General features: G+C 49.3%; 1 protein-coding gene across 2 annotated transcripts; it reads right to left on the bottom strand.

Moving 5' to 3' along the window:
• Nucleotides 1–7,563: 7,563 nt before the first annotated feature.
• On the bottom strand, nucleotides 7,564–11,464 carry LOC127323150 (uncharacterized). 2 transcript variants are annotated; one of them, XM_071822619.1, is made up of 8 exons: nucleotides 11,122–11,464; nucleotides 10,640–11,034; nucleotides 10,529–10,573; nucleotides 10,344–10,432; nucleotides 9,540–9,764; nucleotides 8,518–8,930; nucleotides 7,966–8,181; nucleotides 7,564–7,821 (listed from the first exon to the last, which is right to left on the bottom strand). In XM_071822619.1, exons 3-6 carry the CDS (start codon nucleotides 10,553–10,555, stop codon nucleotides 8,726–8,728), a joined length of 546 nt encoding a protein of 181 aa, XP_071678720.1. In that variant the 5' UTR covers nucleotides 10,556–10,573; nucleotides 10,640–11,034; nucleotides 11,122–11,464; the 3' UTR covers nucleotides 7,564–7,821; nucleotides 7,966–8,181; nucleotides 8,518–8,725. The 2 variants fall into 2 exon arrangements, with proteins under 2 accessions (XP_071678720.1, XP_071678719.1); XM_071822618.1 differs by having other exon boundaries at nucleotides 10,529–10,852; nucleotides 10,927–11,034; nucleotides 11,122–11,463.
• Between the last annotated feature and the right edge of the window lie 3,523 nt (nucleotides 11,465–14,987).

Here is a 14,987-nt window from a genome sequence, read left to right on the forward strand (position 1 = left end):
CTAGATCCAGAGTGAAGATGTGATGAGGTCTAAGACCCCGTGTGTGGCCCGATCTTGCGGTTGACCCGAAATCCAAAGGAGGGAGAGAGGGAGAACGCGAAGAACACGATGAACACGAAGAACACGATGAACTCACGCACGCACACCAACCCGATACAATCGATACTTACCCCGTGGCTCGATGGACCACGCCAATAGAATCAACCCGGAAGAGACACGCGGTAGAATTCCGAGCGGAGAGATTGGTGAGGGAGATGAATCTAGGAGTGAGAGAGAGAGTGGGTAACACTAGAATCTCACACACCAAATCCAATCATCCAACATGGGTTGCCTTGATACAAAGGGGATGAAACCCTAGGGAGACAAAGCTCATCTTCATGTTTAAGCTATCATCTTGTCTAAAGAGGTAAGGGGGGTGTCTGGGGTCTATATATAGGCCTACAAGACAACACATGGCGAAAAGGTACATAGGTGGGTAACTTAGGCAGTTTGGTGGGTAGTTCCCGTCGGATCCGGTCTGGGCGGTCGATCGGGCTCCTGGGACCGGCGGTCGGTTGTGGAGCCGGTCGACCGGTCGCCAACCGGGCAGGTCGGTCTGGGGCCCGGTCGGACCGGACTCTGGGCCGGCTGGGCCTCCTCCTCCCTCTTCCTTCTTCTCTTCTTTCCTTCTTCTTCTTCCTTCTTCCTTGCACCATGATGAATGGCTCCTCTTCCCTTCCCTCGCTTCCTTGCACCATGGGTGTTCCTCCTCTCCGGTTCCTCGATGATTCTTGTACCTAATGATATGTAGCACACCGATATGAGGTAGCATTCCATTCAAGGTATTGACGAGGTCGAGTATCGAGAGGAAGGAGTTCACCTTGTCGCGTGTAGCGTGGTTTAGGGTTGAAGGTCCACTTGGGGGACTCTTTGGCCATGGTGTAGCGTCGACAATAGGCGGGGTTGCACTTGATGGTCTTGGTGTAGCGACGTCGGTGACCGGGGCTACATCATCTCCCCCCCCTTGGGGAAGAGTCGTCCTCGACTCTTGTTCTTTCTCACCGACGGTGTAGTCCATGACGACTCTCCCATGTTGTGGTAGAGGGATAAAGTCGCGGTCGAAGAAGAACTTGGAGAAAAACCACTTGCGAAGGGAAAGCTCCAAGGGGCATTTGGCAAAAATGGGAACCAAAAGAGTGTGGGTGTATCCAACATGTGGGAGGGCAAAAATTTGTGCATGTAAAAGTTGTATGGTGTCAAAAATGTGTGGTGTAGCATTGTCCCAAACAAATGGAACAAACAAAAGGCAAGTATTGGTGGCAAAATTTGGGGCAAAATTGTTATATGCAATGGCAACGCTATGGAGACTTCTAGCTTGGGGAGGTATGGTTGGCGTGAGCCGAGTATGGGTATCCTCAAGTGTCAAAGAATCCAATGCAATTGCCATAGATGAAATGTGAAATCCAAAGAAGAGCAACTTTTTGTGTGACATGTGGCACAAGATGCATAAGGTGTCTCTCACATGTATGACATGGTCCTTGAGATTCTCGAAGTGTATGATGAAAGCATCAAGACATACAACAATCATTGTGCCAACAAGAGGTGTCAAGATATGTTGCAAAAGAGGCAAAAGGGGCGACGAGGAGTTGGACCAAACCGGAAACTCGACAAGGCAAGTCGGAAACACATGAGGGCGAAGGCTTGTGGGAACATACCCTTTGGTGTGATTCCCGCGGGTTAGGTCCTTGTTGGGGTAGCTCTCAATTGCGCGTATCGTGAGCTCATGCTCCGTAGCGGTGGAAGTTGTCATTCGGGTACCTATACACACAATAGATAGAACAAAAAGCGTGTGTGCATGGTAAAGGAACACATCATCCATCATGATGTTCCAAGACTTGTGCACATCACCATTAGTGTCAAGCAAGATAGTATGAAATGTATGGCGATAGTGCAAATGGCATGAAGGTGCATGTGTGGTATGTGGGTACTCATGATCATCAAAAATGGAGAAGGCTATGGGGGCCATCTCGTGGACAATGAAATAAGCATGTTTGCATACCAAGCATAAGAAAGGGGAATTGTTCACAATCTTGGATGCAACGATCATGGAGTAGTGCAAACATTTTGGGCAAAGCATGCGGAAGCTAATATCATCATTGTCATTGCAAGCAATACATGTGAAAGAGCAAGTAGGTAACATATTGCAAGCAATGGTAGGAAAATTGAAGCTCTCATAGCATGGCATGGTCATGGTATCACCAACACTCAATTCCACATGATCAACAATGTTATCAAGCAAAGCATCACATGGGAAAGTGAAAGTAGCATGTGACGTAGCAAATGGGTCATCAAGATCATGCATGCTTTCATGAGTCATCATGTCCACTAGTGGGATCATGGCATCACCAACACCTATGTTGTTACCTTTGTAGGCCGACTCATGTGAAGTAGGTGTGGTGGAAGTAGGAGGATCCATGTGGTCGACTTGTCCATCTTGGAGCAAGCATGGTGAGATATCATCATCTTCATGCACCATGTACATCGTCTCCATGAGGGTGAACTCGTCCTCCGTGGAACCTAGTGCAACATAAGAAGACACAAACCAGGGAGAGGTTAATGTGTTAGCAAATGCGATGTCCTCCATGGACCTATCATCTACCTCTCTCAACTCACTTTGTGTGTCACTCATGTCCTCCAAACGGAAGCACTCAAACTCACATATGGGGTGGGAGTCACTCAACTCACTATCACTCTCGCTCAAGTGGGCTAAGTGGCTCTCATCCTCACATGGGATTGGTACCAACTCATCAATGAAGCATAGGGGAGTAGGCTCGACTTTCTCATCTCCATGCGCCTCCTTGGTTGAAGGGAAATTCCCATGCTCAACCATCTCAACTCCATGCGCCTCCATAGGTGAAGGGAGAATCCCATGGTCACCATGCTCAACTCCCTCGCCTCCCAAGTCATCCTCAAGCGGTGGCATCTCGGAAACTTGTGCATTGAGCTCGTCGAAGTATAGCTTCTTGGCGCTTGGCGTTGTGCATTGCCATGCCACGTGACCCTTGGCCTTGCACACCTCACATAGGAGATTGGGACATTCCCGTGGAGGGTGGCCTTGTTGCTTGCACTTGTAGCATCGGAGTCCATAGGCATATGGCGAAGTAGGGGCCATTGTGGTGGTGGCACAAGAGGTGGAAGTCGCCTCATGAGGAAGGTATGCGCGATGTGCACTTGCCATCCTTGGAGTGGTAGACACCCTATCATGGTGTTTGTCGCCTTCATGTCGAGGCTCTCGTCTTCGTGCGTCATCACCATGTCTTGAGGAGTGTCGTCGATGATCCTTGGAGGATGTTGGTCGATGGCGATCATGAGGTGGCTTGTGGCGGCGAAGATCATGTGGTGACGTGCGTCGATGAAGACCATGAGGTTGTTGTGGTCGACGACTATCATGAGATGGTGTGAGTCGATGACGGTCCTTGCCATGCCTAGATGATGGCTCATGCGACGTGGCATGTTGCTTGCGGCGCCTTGTGGAGCTTGGAGAAGCGTGTCGATGATGATCATGTTGGGGACGCTCTTGAAGCTCCATATGATGTCCTTGATGTCGATGATCTTGTGCATAAGCACTCTCATGTTGGCGCCTTGTGGAGCTCGGAGAAGTGTGTCGATGACGCTCATGATGGGGACGCTCTTGATGATCCATATGGTGCCATCGTGGAGGTCCTCTATCTTCATATGTAGCTCCATTGGCCAAGTAGGGGTGCGTGGTAGCACCGGCGTTGCTCATGGTGGAGTCGAGGTGAGGTTCCGCCATGGTGTCGATGTCGTACTCGTGGCGTCGCTCCACCATGTCGTCCATGCTTGGTGAGCCATTGTCGATGTAGAGCTCGTCGAAGTCGTCCTCAAGGTGGCACTCCACCATGTCGTCCATGTCGGCGATGCTCGCGGAGCCATAGTCGGTGTAGAGCTCCTCGATGTCGGTCATGTCGGTGATGCTCGCGGAGCCATAGTCGGTGTCGAGCTCCACATGTTCCTCCACATCCGCGGTGCTTGAAGAGGTATCCTCCTCGAAGTGCTCCGTGTACTCCTCCGTATCTTCATCTTCGCTATCCATGTTAGCACGATGGTATCTATATGGTGTATGTTAGTGGAAGAACACTACCTCGCAATCTTACCGTGGTATGACAAGATTGGGGTGATCCAACAAACCGAGAGTTAGAACAATTGTATCGGGCACTCACACAAAGACACACGCAAAAGCTAGCAAATATGGTGGTAGGTGAGTGTGGTGGAAAGCCAAAAGACGAAATCCGAAATCAAGTTTGTTGTTAAGAGTGGGTGAAGTCCAACGAAATCAAATGTCAAAGCGATGATCACTAGAAACACGGAAAAGATATGGAACACACACACGAGATGAACGGGGTTAGTGCGACCAAGGAATGAGCGGAAAAGTGTATGAAGCCCTTAATCAAGGGTGCTCGGTGTCACACTAACACAAGAAGAGATCAAAGCTTGGTTGCAAACGAAGAGACAACAAGATTTACACGCGGCCTCTCTTCTCTTTTTCTCTCTTTTGCTTAAAAGCTTTTCCCTCTTTTGTATTTGGTGGCACTTTGTACACTTTGGTATGTATGATGGCACTATGCACACTTGTGCTCTTTTTGTATTTTGGCGGCTTTTTCTCGCACTATGTTAGCGTTAGCTCGCTTTTGCTATCTTGCCACACAAGTTTTGCTTAGAAGCTTTACTCCACACGACACACACACCTCACAATCGGGGCCACGTGCAATGTCTCGCAACACTCGATAAGCAATGCTCGTAGGATAGATCGCAAAAGGAAGAGGGGCTACACGGTGGGGAGCAAGTTATACCTAGATGAAAAGTTAGGCGGTGTCGTAACACACAACTTGCGAGGATGGCGACGATTGTGTCGTAGTTGCGCCGGAGTCCGGGGTGCCGAAGGTGTCGCCGCGGTGTTGATGTAGACGCGGAAACTCGAAAGACAATCCTTGCACTCCAAAACGGAAACCGGGCAAAATAAGTCAATGCCCGAAAATTTGGGTCACGACGAGCGATCGAAGGTGTCAAAATTTTGGAGTCGAAAAATTTCGGAAACGGTGTCAAAATTAGAGTCAAGATGAAAGGGGATAACTGTGAAAGTTTGGGGTCAAACGGGCGCCGGAAAGTTGTCAAAATTTGGAGCAAAAAGTGGAGTCAGATTTGGGCGAAACTGTGTCAAACCCGGTCCAGAACCCGGTCAAACCGGACCTGGAACCGGCCGGCCCGGTCCAGAACCGGATCTGGAACCGGATGGGCCCCTGGATTGTGCCCGGATGGCACCGGTCTGGGCCCCGGTTGTAGACCGGACGTCCCGGTCAGAAATCCGGTCTGACCGGATTTTGCGCTGGGCGAGGCGAGGTGGTCCTGGCGCGGATGCGATGCGCGCGAGGCTGGCGTGCAGGTGGAGAGGAGCTGGGCCACGGGCGGGCGCACGGCAGCAGCTGGCGGTCGTGGCAGCTTGCGCGCGGGGAGCAGGCTGGGGCTCTGCGTGGATGGAGCAAGGCGCGCGGCGGCTCGTGGGCTGGGGCGAGCGGGCGTGGCCTGGCGTCTTGTGCGCGCGGTGGAGATCAGCGGGAGCTTAGCTGGCGCGGGCGGGAGCTGGTTGGGCCAGGCGGTGGTTGCGCGTGGAGATGGGCAAGGTGCAGGGCGGGCCTTGGCTGAGGCGCGGTGGCGGTTGGGCCAGGTGCAGCGGCGGAGTGGGCCTGGGCGGGAGCTGGAGGGTGGCGTTGATCCAGGGGCGCGTATGGAGGCGTGCGGGCGAGCGCTCGTGCCTGGGCGGCCGGCGCGTGAGCAGCGGTGGTGAGCGACGAGCGGATGGTGCGCGCGGCAGTGAGGTGGGCCAGGCGGAGGTGGGCCGGCGGCAGCGCGAGGGCGTGGGGCGGCACTGTGGGTTGACCAATTTGGAGAAGAACTCCACGATGAACAGCTATGAACACGGACGAAAATTGCTCAAATTCGAGCGGAATTGGACGAAATTGATGGGGAAAAGATGGGGAAGTAGTAGATCAAGCACTCCAACACCAAATCCATGGACCAAAACCACTCAAAACGCAACGAAATCGCAGATCCGTCCAAAGGCAATTTAGGGCTATTTTTGGGGATTTTTTGGGGAAAATTTTTAGAAACGAAATTGGATGGGTGGGGGGTCAAATCCGCGGAAACCAAAGGCTGCTGATACCATATGATGAGGTCTAAGACCCCGTGTGTGGCCCGATCTTGCGGTTGACCCGAAATCCAAAGGAGGGAGAGAGGGAGAACGCGAAGAACACGATGAACACGAAGAACACGATGAACTCACGCACGCACACCAACCCGATACAATCGATACTTACCCCGTGGCTCGATGGACCACGCCAATAGAATCAACCCGGAAGAGACACGCGGTAGAATTCCGAGCGGAGAGATTGGTGAGGGAGATGAATCTAGGAGTGAGAGAGAGAGTGGGTAACACTAGAATCTCACACACCAAATCCAATCATCCAACATGGGTTGCCTTGATACAAAGGGGATGAAACCCTAGGGAGACAAAGCTCATCTTCATGTTTAAGCTATCATCTTGTCTAAAGAGGTAAGGGGGGTGTCTGGGGTCTATATATAGGCCTACAAGACAACACATGGCGAAAAGGTACATAGGTGGGTAACTTAGGCAGTTTGGTGGGTAGTTCCCGTCGGATCCGATGCAGGGCCGGTCGGACCGGGCCTGGGACCGGGCGGTCCGGTTGTGGAGCTTGCCGACCGTCGCCAACCGGGCAGGTCGGTCTGGGCCCGGTCGGACCGGACTCTGGGCCGGCTGGGCCTCCTCCTCCCTCTTCCTTCTTCTCTTCTTTCCTTCTTCTTCTTCCTTCTTCCTTGCACCATGATGAATGGCTCCTCTTCCCTTCCCTCGCTTCCTTGCACCATGGGTGTTCCTCCTCTCCGGTTCCTCGATGATTCTTGTACCTAATGATATGTAGCACACCGATATGAGGTAGCATTCCATTCAAGGTATTGACGAGGTCGAGTATCGAGAGGAAGGAGTTCACCTTGTCGCGTGTAGCGTGGTTTAGGGTTGAAGGTCCACTTGGGGGACTCTTTGGCCATGGTGTAGCGTCGACAATAGGCGGGGTTGCACTTGATGGTCTTGGTGTAGCGACGTCGGTGACCGGGGCTACATCAAGATGGGTCTGCGGAAGATGGTGGCGGCGATTTATCGAGCGTATGCAGTGGCGTGCGTTGTGAGTTCGCTGGACCGGTTTGTGTTCCCGACTCGCCGTTGGGTGTTTTGGTGAGGCCACCGGATTTTCGATGATGTGCGTTGGTTGAGGTCCGGGCATGAGGCCCCGACAGGGTCACCCCCTTCATCATGCTTGTAGGTGTTGAGATATCTGTCGTTAGTGAGGTGGCTTCAATTTGATCTTTGTATTTTCCTTGTAAGGCTCCAGTGAATAATCCTAATAAAAGAAAGTTGTGTGCATCATTTTGATGTAGAGGCTGGGGGTATAACCTCCATTAAAAAAACAAAACTGCAGAAATTGGCTAGAACAGTACACCTTAATTACTTATACGTACAGACACTTAAACTCGGAAGTCCTATGAAACAGAGTATGATAAAGAACATAGTAGCACGATAAAGTAATTTATTTTTCCTGGTGGGCACTTAATATATACAACAGTATAATAGAAGTCTTTGTTTCTAGAGACTGAACGTAGATCAGCAGCTCTAAACATGGTCTTCTGCAGACTAACGTCGGCAGATTCATGGTTTTATTCTTCCTCTTGGATCCTTAGGCTGAGCTGACTTGACTGGACATGCAAAAAACTAATGACAATGGAAAACTTGAAGATATGAAACTCACTTGAAATCAGACTAATATCCTTATAGAAACAATAGTGCAAACATGAAATATTCACAAGATGCATCAGGATTCTTAGTTTAGATCTTATTACCTTTATAGTACCTGCGGAAGTTTGGCTAGCTTTTCCCGCAAATAATTGTTTCTGTGCATTGATTGAACCATGTGAAGCATGGTTAATTGTTGAAGCTGCTGCTTTATCACTTTTGGTTGCGACAGATTATGCTTGAAGCTCTGGAGTGTCTTACGATCGTATCCTACATCATGGATCCACTCTTCATATGCTTTCTTTACCAATATGTCAGCAAACCTGCATTCAAGTTGAGCAAGGTCATTGTATACAATATATTATTAGTGTTTAGGTATGATGATTTGAGTGAAAAGGCAATGTATGCACGGAAAATGGTTAGCTAAGATATTTGGGCATATGGATTTCAGAATCAAAACTTTACAGTAGCAGTACAGATAATCTCTGGAATATATAGCACCCAAAGTTTCAGTAGATAGTTTTATTTAGTTATTGTTGACAACTTTACACTGGCAACACAAAATTTCAGAACTAAAAGAAGTATGTTGAAGTTAAACTTCCATTTTTTTTTGTTGAAAATGAGAATGGTAATACTCTGTTGTAGATAACACTACTCACTATATTAGCAATGGTGCTGCAGCTCTTTGAATTGTATTGAAGCCTGGTTCTTGGTGTAGTAGCCAATGCTTTGACCTTCCTTTTTTTCAGAGGTGGAGCTGGCATCCATAAGTGAGCAGAATGCAGATCATTAGACATGTTTTGTGCAGATATGGAAGTTAGTCATGTAACTTATATGCTTTCTTTGCTTCAGCATCCATTCTCTTCCTCACAATTTCAAACTCGTGTTGCAAAGCAGAAATCTTATCAGCATTTCCAGCAACACTGGCAAGACCATAGCTTTTATTCTTCGGGAAAAACATAAGGTCCTCTTGGCATGCATCATGTGACTTGACGAAATCCTCAAAAGATTCATTTTCATGGCCCATGGCCACACGAAGATACTGAAGCTCCCCATCAACCATAGAACTTTCCTGACAACAAAGAAATGAAGCGATTTGGAAAACGGTGAACATGACAGACATAAAGATCAGTAATTAAAAAAACTAAAACATGTAACTAAAGATGGGGTAAGAGCCGAACTCCATTAGGCAGTTAAATAAACCGGTCATGACGACGCTGTGTTCTAGTAAAAAGTAAAAACATGCAATTCTTGGATAATAGCTATAGTAAGAGATTACTACTTTTTTAGACGCAATGATCTTGAGAAAGTGCTTCAAAAGTCAAATATATGCGCTTCTGAAATCTTATGCAGAAAGAATATACAGTAGCTTGTCAAAAAATTGGAAGAAATACAACACACTTCTCTAGTGTGTGGCCATGTGCCCATGCGCATAGCATGGCAATCCAAACTCACACATTAATCATTTTGATGTTTCAGATGGTAACGTCCTCTACACTTCAGAGGTAGAATTTTCAAACTGTACAATCTACAAATTAATCATTTTGATGTTTTAGACAATCAGACTTATAAGGTCATTTGCAACTTTCAGCTCCCACGCCTGGAAGAGATTATTTCTCAAGCAATATTATACCAACAATTTCTTTTGGATATGTATATGTTATCTAATTGCAGATAGCACCTTTCTGAAGCAATCATATACTCTAAAGAGATCAGTGGAAGTGGTCTGTGTCTCGACGAATTGATCCGGACCCGGATGGTCCTGATGCCACAGCCGCCTGCTCCCCTACAGTGGGAGTGGAACAACATTGAGTGCACCATCAGGCGGCGGTGGTCGATTCGCCGGTATCCATCACGGCCAACCTGGCTGCGGGAACTGCGGGCGACGACAGTGGCCGGCGAGACCCTGATGAGGCTCCACATTACAAAGGCATCAGCGGAAAGTATTTCAAGAAATTCGAACTATACTCAAAAAAATATTCAATTAGTAAATCACAGAGGCAATTGCTCATCTTGCATGCGGAGAAGGTCGAATGACTTCTTTTCAGTTACGTGTAGATAACTATATTCTCATATGACAACCTAGATAACAAATGCTTCTTCTAAGCACCTATATTTACATGCAGTACCTATATATTTGATTGTTTCAATTTGGTGACTTAATACTAAATGGAGGCGCCCGTTGAGCAAAAAAATGAGTTGCCCTTGTAAGAATATGGAACAGCAAGAAGAAAAATTGCAACAATCTGAAACTGATTATTATAAACTTCTACAGTGTTGTACACTTGTACAGAGATGATAAACAAAATCATTACTGCAAACGCTGAATTTTGATGGAGCTGTCACCGTAACATGTGGTACCAGAATAGCTTATGTAGAGTCTTAAACTGGTTCTGACGACTGAATTACTATTAGGTACCTACTGAACTAAGAATCACAAAATAGATATTGCATACATGCATTCTTGATACAGGAGTCTGCATACCTGCCATTTCTCGGCTGCAGCTCTGCAGATGAACTACATACGCATGGCACAATCCGCGTCCATCCTATCCAGCCAGGCACTTTTCGGGTCTGCAAAGCAAATTCATGGAGTAGAAACTGGCATGAAAATAGGGCGTAGAAGAGACCCAAGACGGTTGCTACTAACTAAATTTCGGATCTGCTCACCTTTGAGTCAAAATTAAAAGAAATCATCCAGATTCATCTCGCAACCTGCATAGAAAGGGAAAAATTTAGTACTACACAAACTAAATTTTGGATCCGCACCTCCCAGCAAACCTCTGGCAATGGCCAAGCCGGCGACGGGCACGTCCTTATTGGAGAAGACTGAAATTGAGGCGATGCGTCTTCTTGTCGCCATCACCCTTGCTTGGCGAGCCTCGCTGGGACTCGACGGCAAGGGGACGACGCTAGGGCAAGGCGAGACAGAGGGGAAGCTCCGTGTGGTGGCGTCGTTTGGTCCTGGAGAGCCAGCGGTGAAGACGGCCGGTGCTGCAAAGCCGAGAGGCAAAGAAGTGAGCTGGTGAGGCCTCCCATATGCCTGGCTCCACCGCTTGGCGCCTTACACCGTCAGCCGCTGCAGCGCCTCTCGACCCAGCGAGGGCCGCTCCCGCCTCCGTTCGAAGCCGGCCGCCACAAGCCTCATCTCCGGCTTCTCATCCATGTCTTCTTTTCTAGAGGAAAAAGATTAGGAGGCGATGGGTCATGGAGCCGTAGAGGGCTCGAAGGGCGTGAGAAATTGGGAGGTTGGATAATCCTACCAGAGAGACCGGGCCGGGGAGGAGCTCGGGCAGGGGGAGTCCGGTGGAGGTGAAGCCGGCACGAACACCTAGAGCTCCTTCGCACAGCTTGCTGATGGCGCGCCGCGTCAATGTCTGGCTCCGTAGGCACCACACAGCGTGATGGAGAGGATCTGGAGCGGTGTCGTGCGTCCGCCGGTGCCTCTGATGGGAAGCCGGGAGAGGAGGCTGAAACGCCATCCGAGCTCGTCCGCCAAATCACGGACGAAGCGCAGGCAGGGAAGATCAGGGCGATTTTGTTTGACAATGCTCGGGCGAGAAATAATATGCATCAGCGGATGGAGAGAGAGAGAGAGAGAAAATGGAAGAGATAAGACCCAACTGACCACCACCGCTTTGACCATTTCACACAGCTCTAAAATCTGACAAAAATTAAGGCTACCGCCCACGTACCCACCACTTTTACATCTTAGCTACGGGCACCAAATCATCTCTCTAAGGTTCCAGGAAGGAAATCATCTAGTTATACGTGTTGCCACCATGTGAAATTCTAGCCCTCGAAACAAATGGTACAGAGCACCGAAATTGTACACACGAAAATACCCAGGAAAAGCAAACCAGCTGAAGAAACATGTGTCACGCCCACCTTAATCCTCAACTGAGCTCAAAATTACCACAAAAAAGAAGTCAGTTCACGTTTAGTATAGTACTTATTCTAATAGCAGGTTCACTGCCGAATCTATGGAGAACTTCAGAAACCAAAAATACTACTACATGAATTTCGATCCGAAATTGGACTGATTTGCTGTTTAGTGCAAGCTGATCCTTTCCACTACAACCAAGAAAATCTAAGAGAAAAAAAATACCTTGGCGGCAGACTCATCCAACTTCAAGTCCACATCAACCCTATCCAACATGCCATCCACTTGTTCCTACACAACAAACACAGAAGTTCAAATCGAATGGAGGCGAAAAAAAGTGATCTTTGGACAGAGGTCCCCCAACCATCCACCGACTCGGCGTACTCCCCTCAGGCTTCTAGGGATAACATAAATGTCAGTCCAGGGAGATGGTGGATCGCGACGGCGGAAGGAGCTAATGGCGGGATTAATGGAGTCATAATCATCACGGTGTATTAGACGTGAGCAAGTTGAAGTTGAACGTGGGTTGTGGCCTATATGCGCTCGTATATGAAGACATGATAGCCCATGTTTAAGAAGGAACCAGGTTAAACATCACATATGCATGAGCAAGTTAGGGCAGGTCGATATATAGTTCACCACGATTTTCACACATTACAAGCCCTAGCATCATGCTAGGGGGAGGAATCCGATGAACTCGCAAGTTCATCCAAGGAGGGAGGGGAGAGATACAACTACTTGGGCATGTTCAATTACATGGTAGATCGAAGATGCCATTTTCCTCTTGCTTCCACGTATCTTTCGATGCCCGTGATACGTCTCCGACGTATCGATAATTTCTTATGTTCCATGCCACATTATTGATGTTATCTACATGTTTTATGCACACTTTATGTCATATTCGTGCATTTTCTGGAACTAACCTATTAACAAGATGCCGAAGTGCCGATTCTTGTCGTTTTCTGCTGTTTTTGGTTTCAGAAATCCTAGTAACGAAATATTCTCGGAATTGGACGAAATCAACGCCCAGGGTCCTATTTTGCCACGAAGCTTCCAGAAGTCCGAAGAGGAGACGAAGTGGGGCCACGAGGGGGCCACACCCTAGGGCGGCGCGGCCCCCCCCTTGGCCGCGCGGCCCTGTGGTGTGGGGCCCTCGTGCCGCCTCCTGACCTGCCCTTCCGCCTATTTAAAGCCTCCGTTGCGAAACCCCCAGTACCGAGAGCCACGATACGGAAAACCTTCCGCAGACGCCGCCGCCGATCCCATCTCGGGGGATCCGGAGATCGCCTCCGCACCCTGCCGGAGAGGGGAATCATCTCCCGGAGGACTCTACGCCGCCATGGTCGCCTTCGGAGTGATGTGTGAGTAGTCTACCCCTGGACTATGGGTCCATAGCAGTAGCTAGATGGTTGTCTTCTCCCCATTGTGCTATCATTGTCGGATCTTGTGAGCTGCCTAACATGATCAAGATCATCTATCTGTAATTCTATATGTTGCGTTTGTTGGGATCCGATGAATAGAGAATACTTGTTATGTTGATTATCAAAGTTATATCTATGTGTTGTTTATGATCTTGCATGCTCTCCGTTACTAGTAGATGCTCGGCCAAGTAGATGCTTGTAACTCCAAGAGGGAGTATTTATGCTCGATAGTGGGTTCATGCTCGCATTGACACCGGGACGATGTGAGAAAGTTCTAAGGTTGTGTTGTGTTGCCACTAGGGATAAAACATTGATGCTATGTCTAAGGATGTAGTTGTTGATTACATTACGCACCATACTTAATGCAATTGTCTGTTGCTTTGCAACTTAATACTGGAGGGGGTTCGGATGATAACCCGAAGGTGGACTTTTTAGGCATAGATGCAGTTGGATGGCGGTCTATGTACTTTGTCGTAATGCCCAATTAAATCTCACTATACTCATCATGATATGTATGTGCATGGTCATGCCCTCTTTATTTGTCAATTGCCCAACTGTAATTTGTTCACCCAACATGCTGTTTATCTTATGGGAGAGACACCTCTAGTGAACTGTGGACCCCGGTCCAATTCTTTATACTGAAATACAATCTCTGCAATCTTTTCTCTTTGTTTTACGCAAACAATCATCTTCCACACAATACGGTTAATCCTTTGTTACAGCAAGCCGGTGAGATTGACAACCTCACTGTTTCGTTGGGGCAAAGTACTTTGGTTGTGTTGTGCAGGTTCCACGTTGGCGCCGGAATCCCTGGTGTTGCGCCGCACTACATCCCGCCGCCATCAACCTTCAACGTGCTTCTTGGCTCCTCCTGGTTCGATAAACCTTGGTTTCTTTCTGAGGGAAAACTTGCTGCTGTGCGCATCATACCTTCCTCTTCGGGTTCCCAACGAACGTGTGAGTTACACGCCATCAGCCCGCTTCTTATGGGCATGTGCCTCCTTATACCGTGTTTTGTGGGCTTCGCGTCTCTCCCGGCGATGTGTCCCAGGATGAAGCACAGCGTGGGGGGGGGGGGGGGTTCCCCTAGTTGACGCTTGATGCGTCCCCGTACGAGTGGACGCACGTAGGGGCGCTGTTATGGGCTGCAGCCCACACCTAGTCATCTTCTTCCTCCCGTCACCATCCTCTGTCTCCGTCGGTCACCTTCCTCTGCCTCCGTCGGTCACCTTCTTTCTCCCATCCCAGCTCATCCCTCGCCTCCTCCGCCGGCGCCAGGGCGCCTACCGCCACCACCCGCGGCCGGCACCGCTCCCGTGCTACGTCGTCGCCCCGCCCTCATCGATCGCAGTCCTTCGTCAATCCTCCACCGCCCTGGCTTCCCTCTAAACCACCCCACCACCCATCTTCTCCGGCGCCGCCCACCGCACCCGCACCAGAAACCCTAAGACCAAAGCCGGCGAGCCACCGCACCTGAAACCGTAGTACCCGCACCTGAAACCATAAGTACCCGCATGTGAAACCCTAAGTTTCATTCCTCGGCTTCGCTAGCGACATCGCGGCAGGCCGCGTCGTCCCCATCTCCGGCGAGGTGGGCGGGTAGTCGTCTTCTTCCTCTTGCACCTCCCCGACCATCACCTAAAATGGCTGGCCCATCTATCTCGTGCTCAAGGAAGAGGGATACGCGTAGGGACAATAAGGTTCGCGTTAGGCGTCAAATATGGGATTGCCCCGCTTGGGCCCTTGGAAGGTCGTGTGTGGTGACAACGTCGTCCTCGACATTCCAGAAGCCCATTTACACACAGAACCAAGCCCGGGTAAACTT

The sequence above is a fragment of the Lolium perenne genome, chromosome 6, assembly GCF_019359855.2.
Source record: "Lolium perenne isolate Kyuss_39 chromosome 6, Kyuss_2.0, whole genome shotgun sequence".
NCBI classification, from domain to species: Eukaryota; Viridiplantae; Streptophyta; class Magnoliopsida; order Poales; family Poaceae; genus Lolium; species Lolium perenne.

Coding starts and splice junctions, on each gene's coding strand:
- LOC127323150 (XM_071822619.1), bottom strand. CDS start 10,555: ATGATTTCTTTTAATTTTGACTCAAAG. Junction 10,433..10,528: donor CTTTTAATTTTGACTCAAAG/GTGAGCAGATCC, acceptor TTTGCTTTGCAG/ACCCGAAAAGTGCCTGGCTG. Junction 8,931..9,539: donor TATATGATTGCTTCAGAAAG/GTGCTATCTGCA, acceptor CTTTGTTGTCAG/GAAAGTTCTATGGTTGATGG.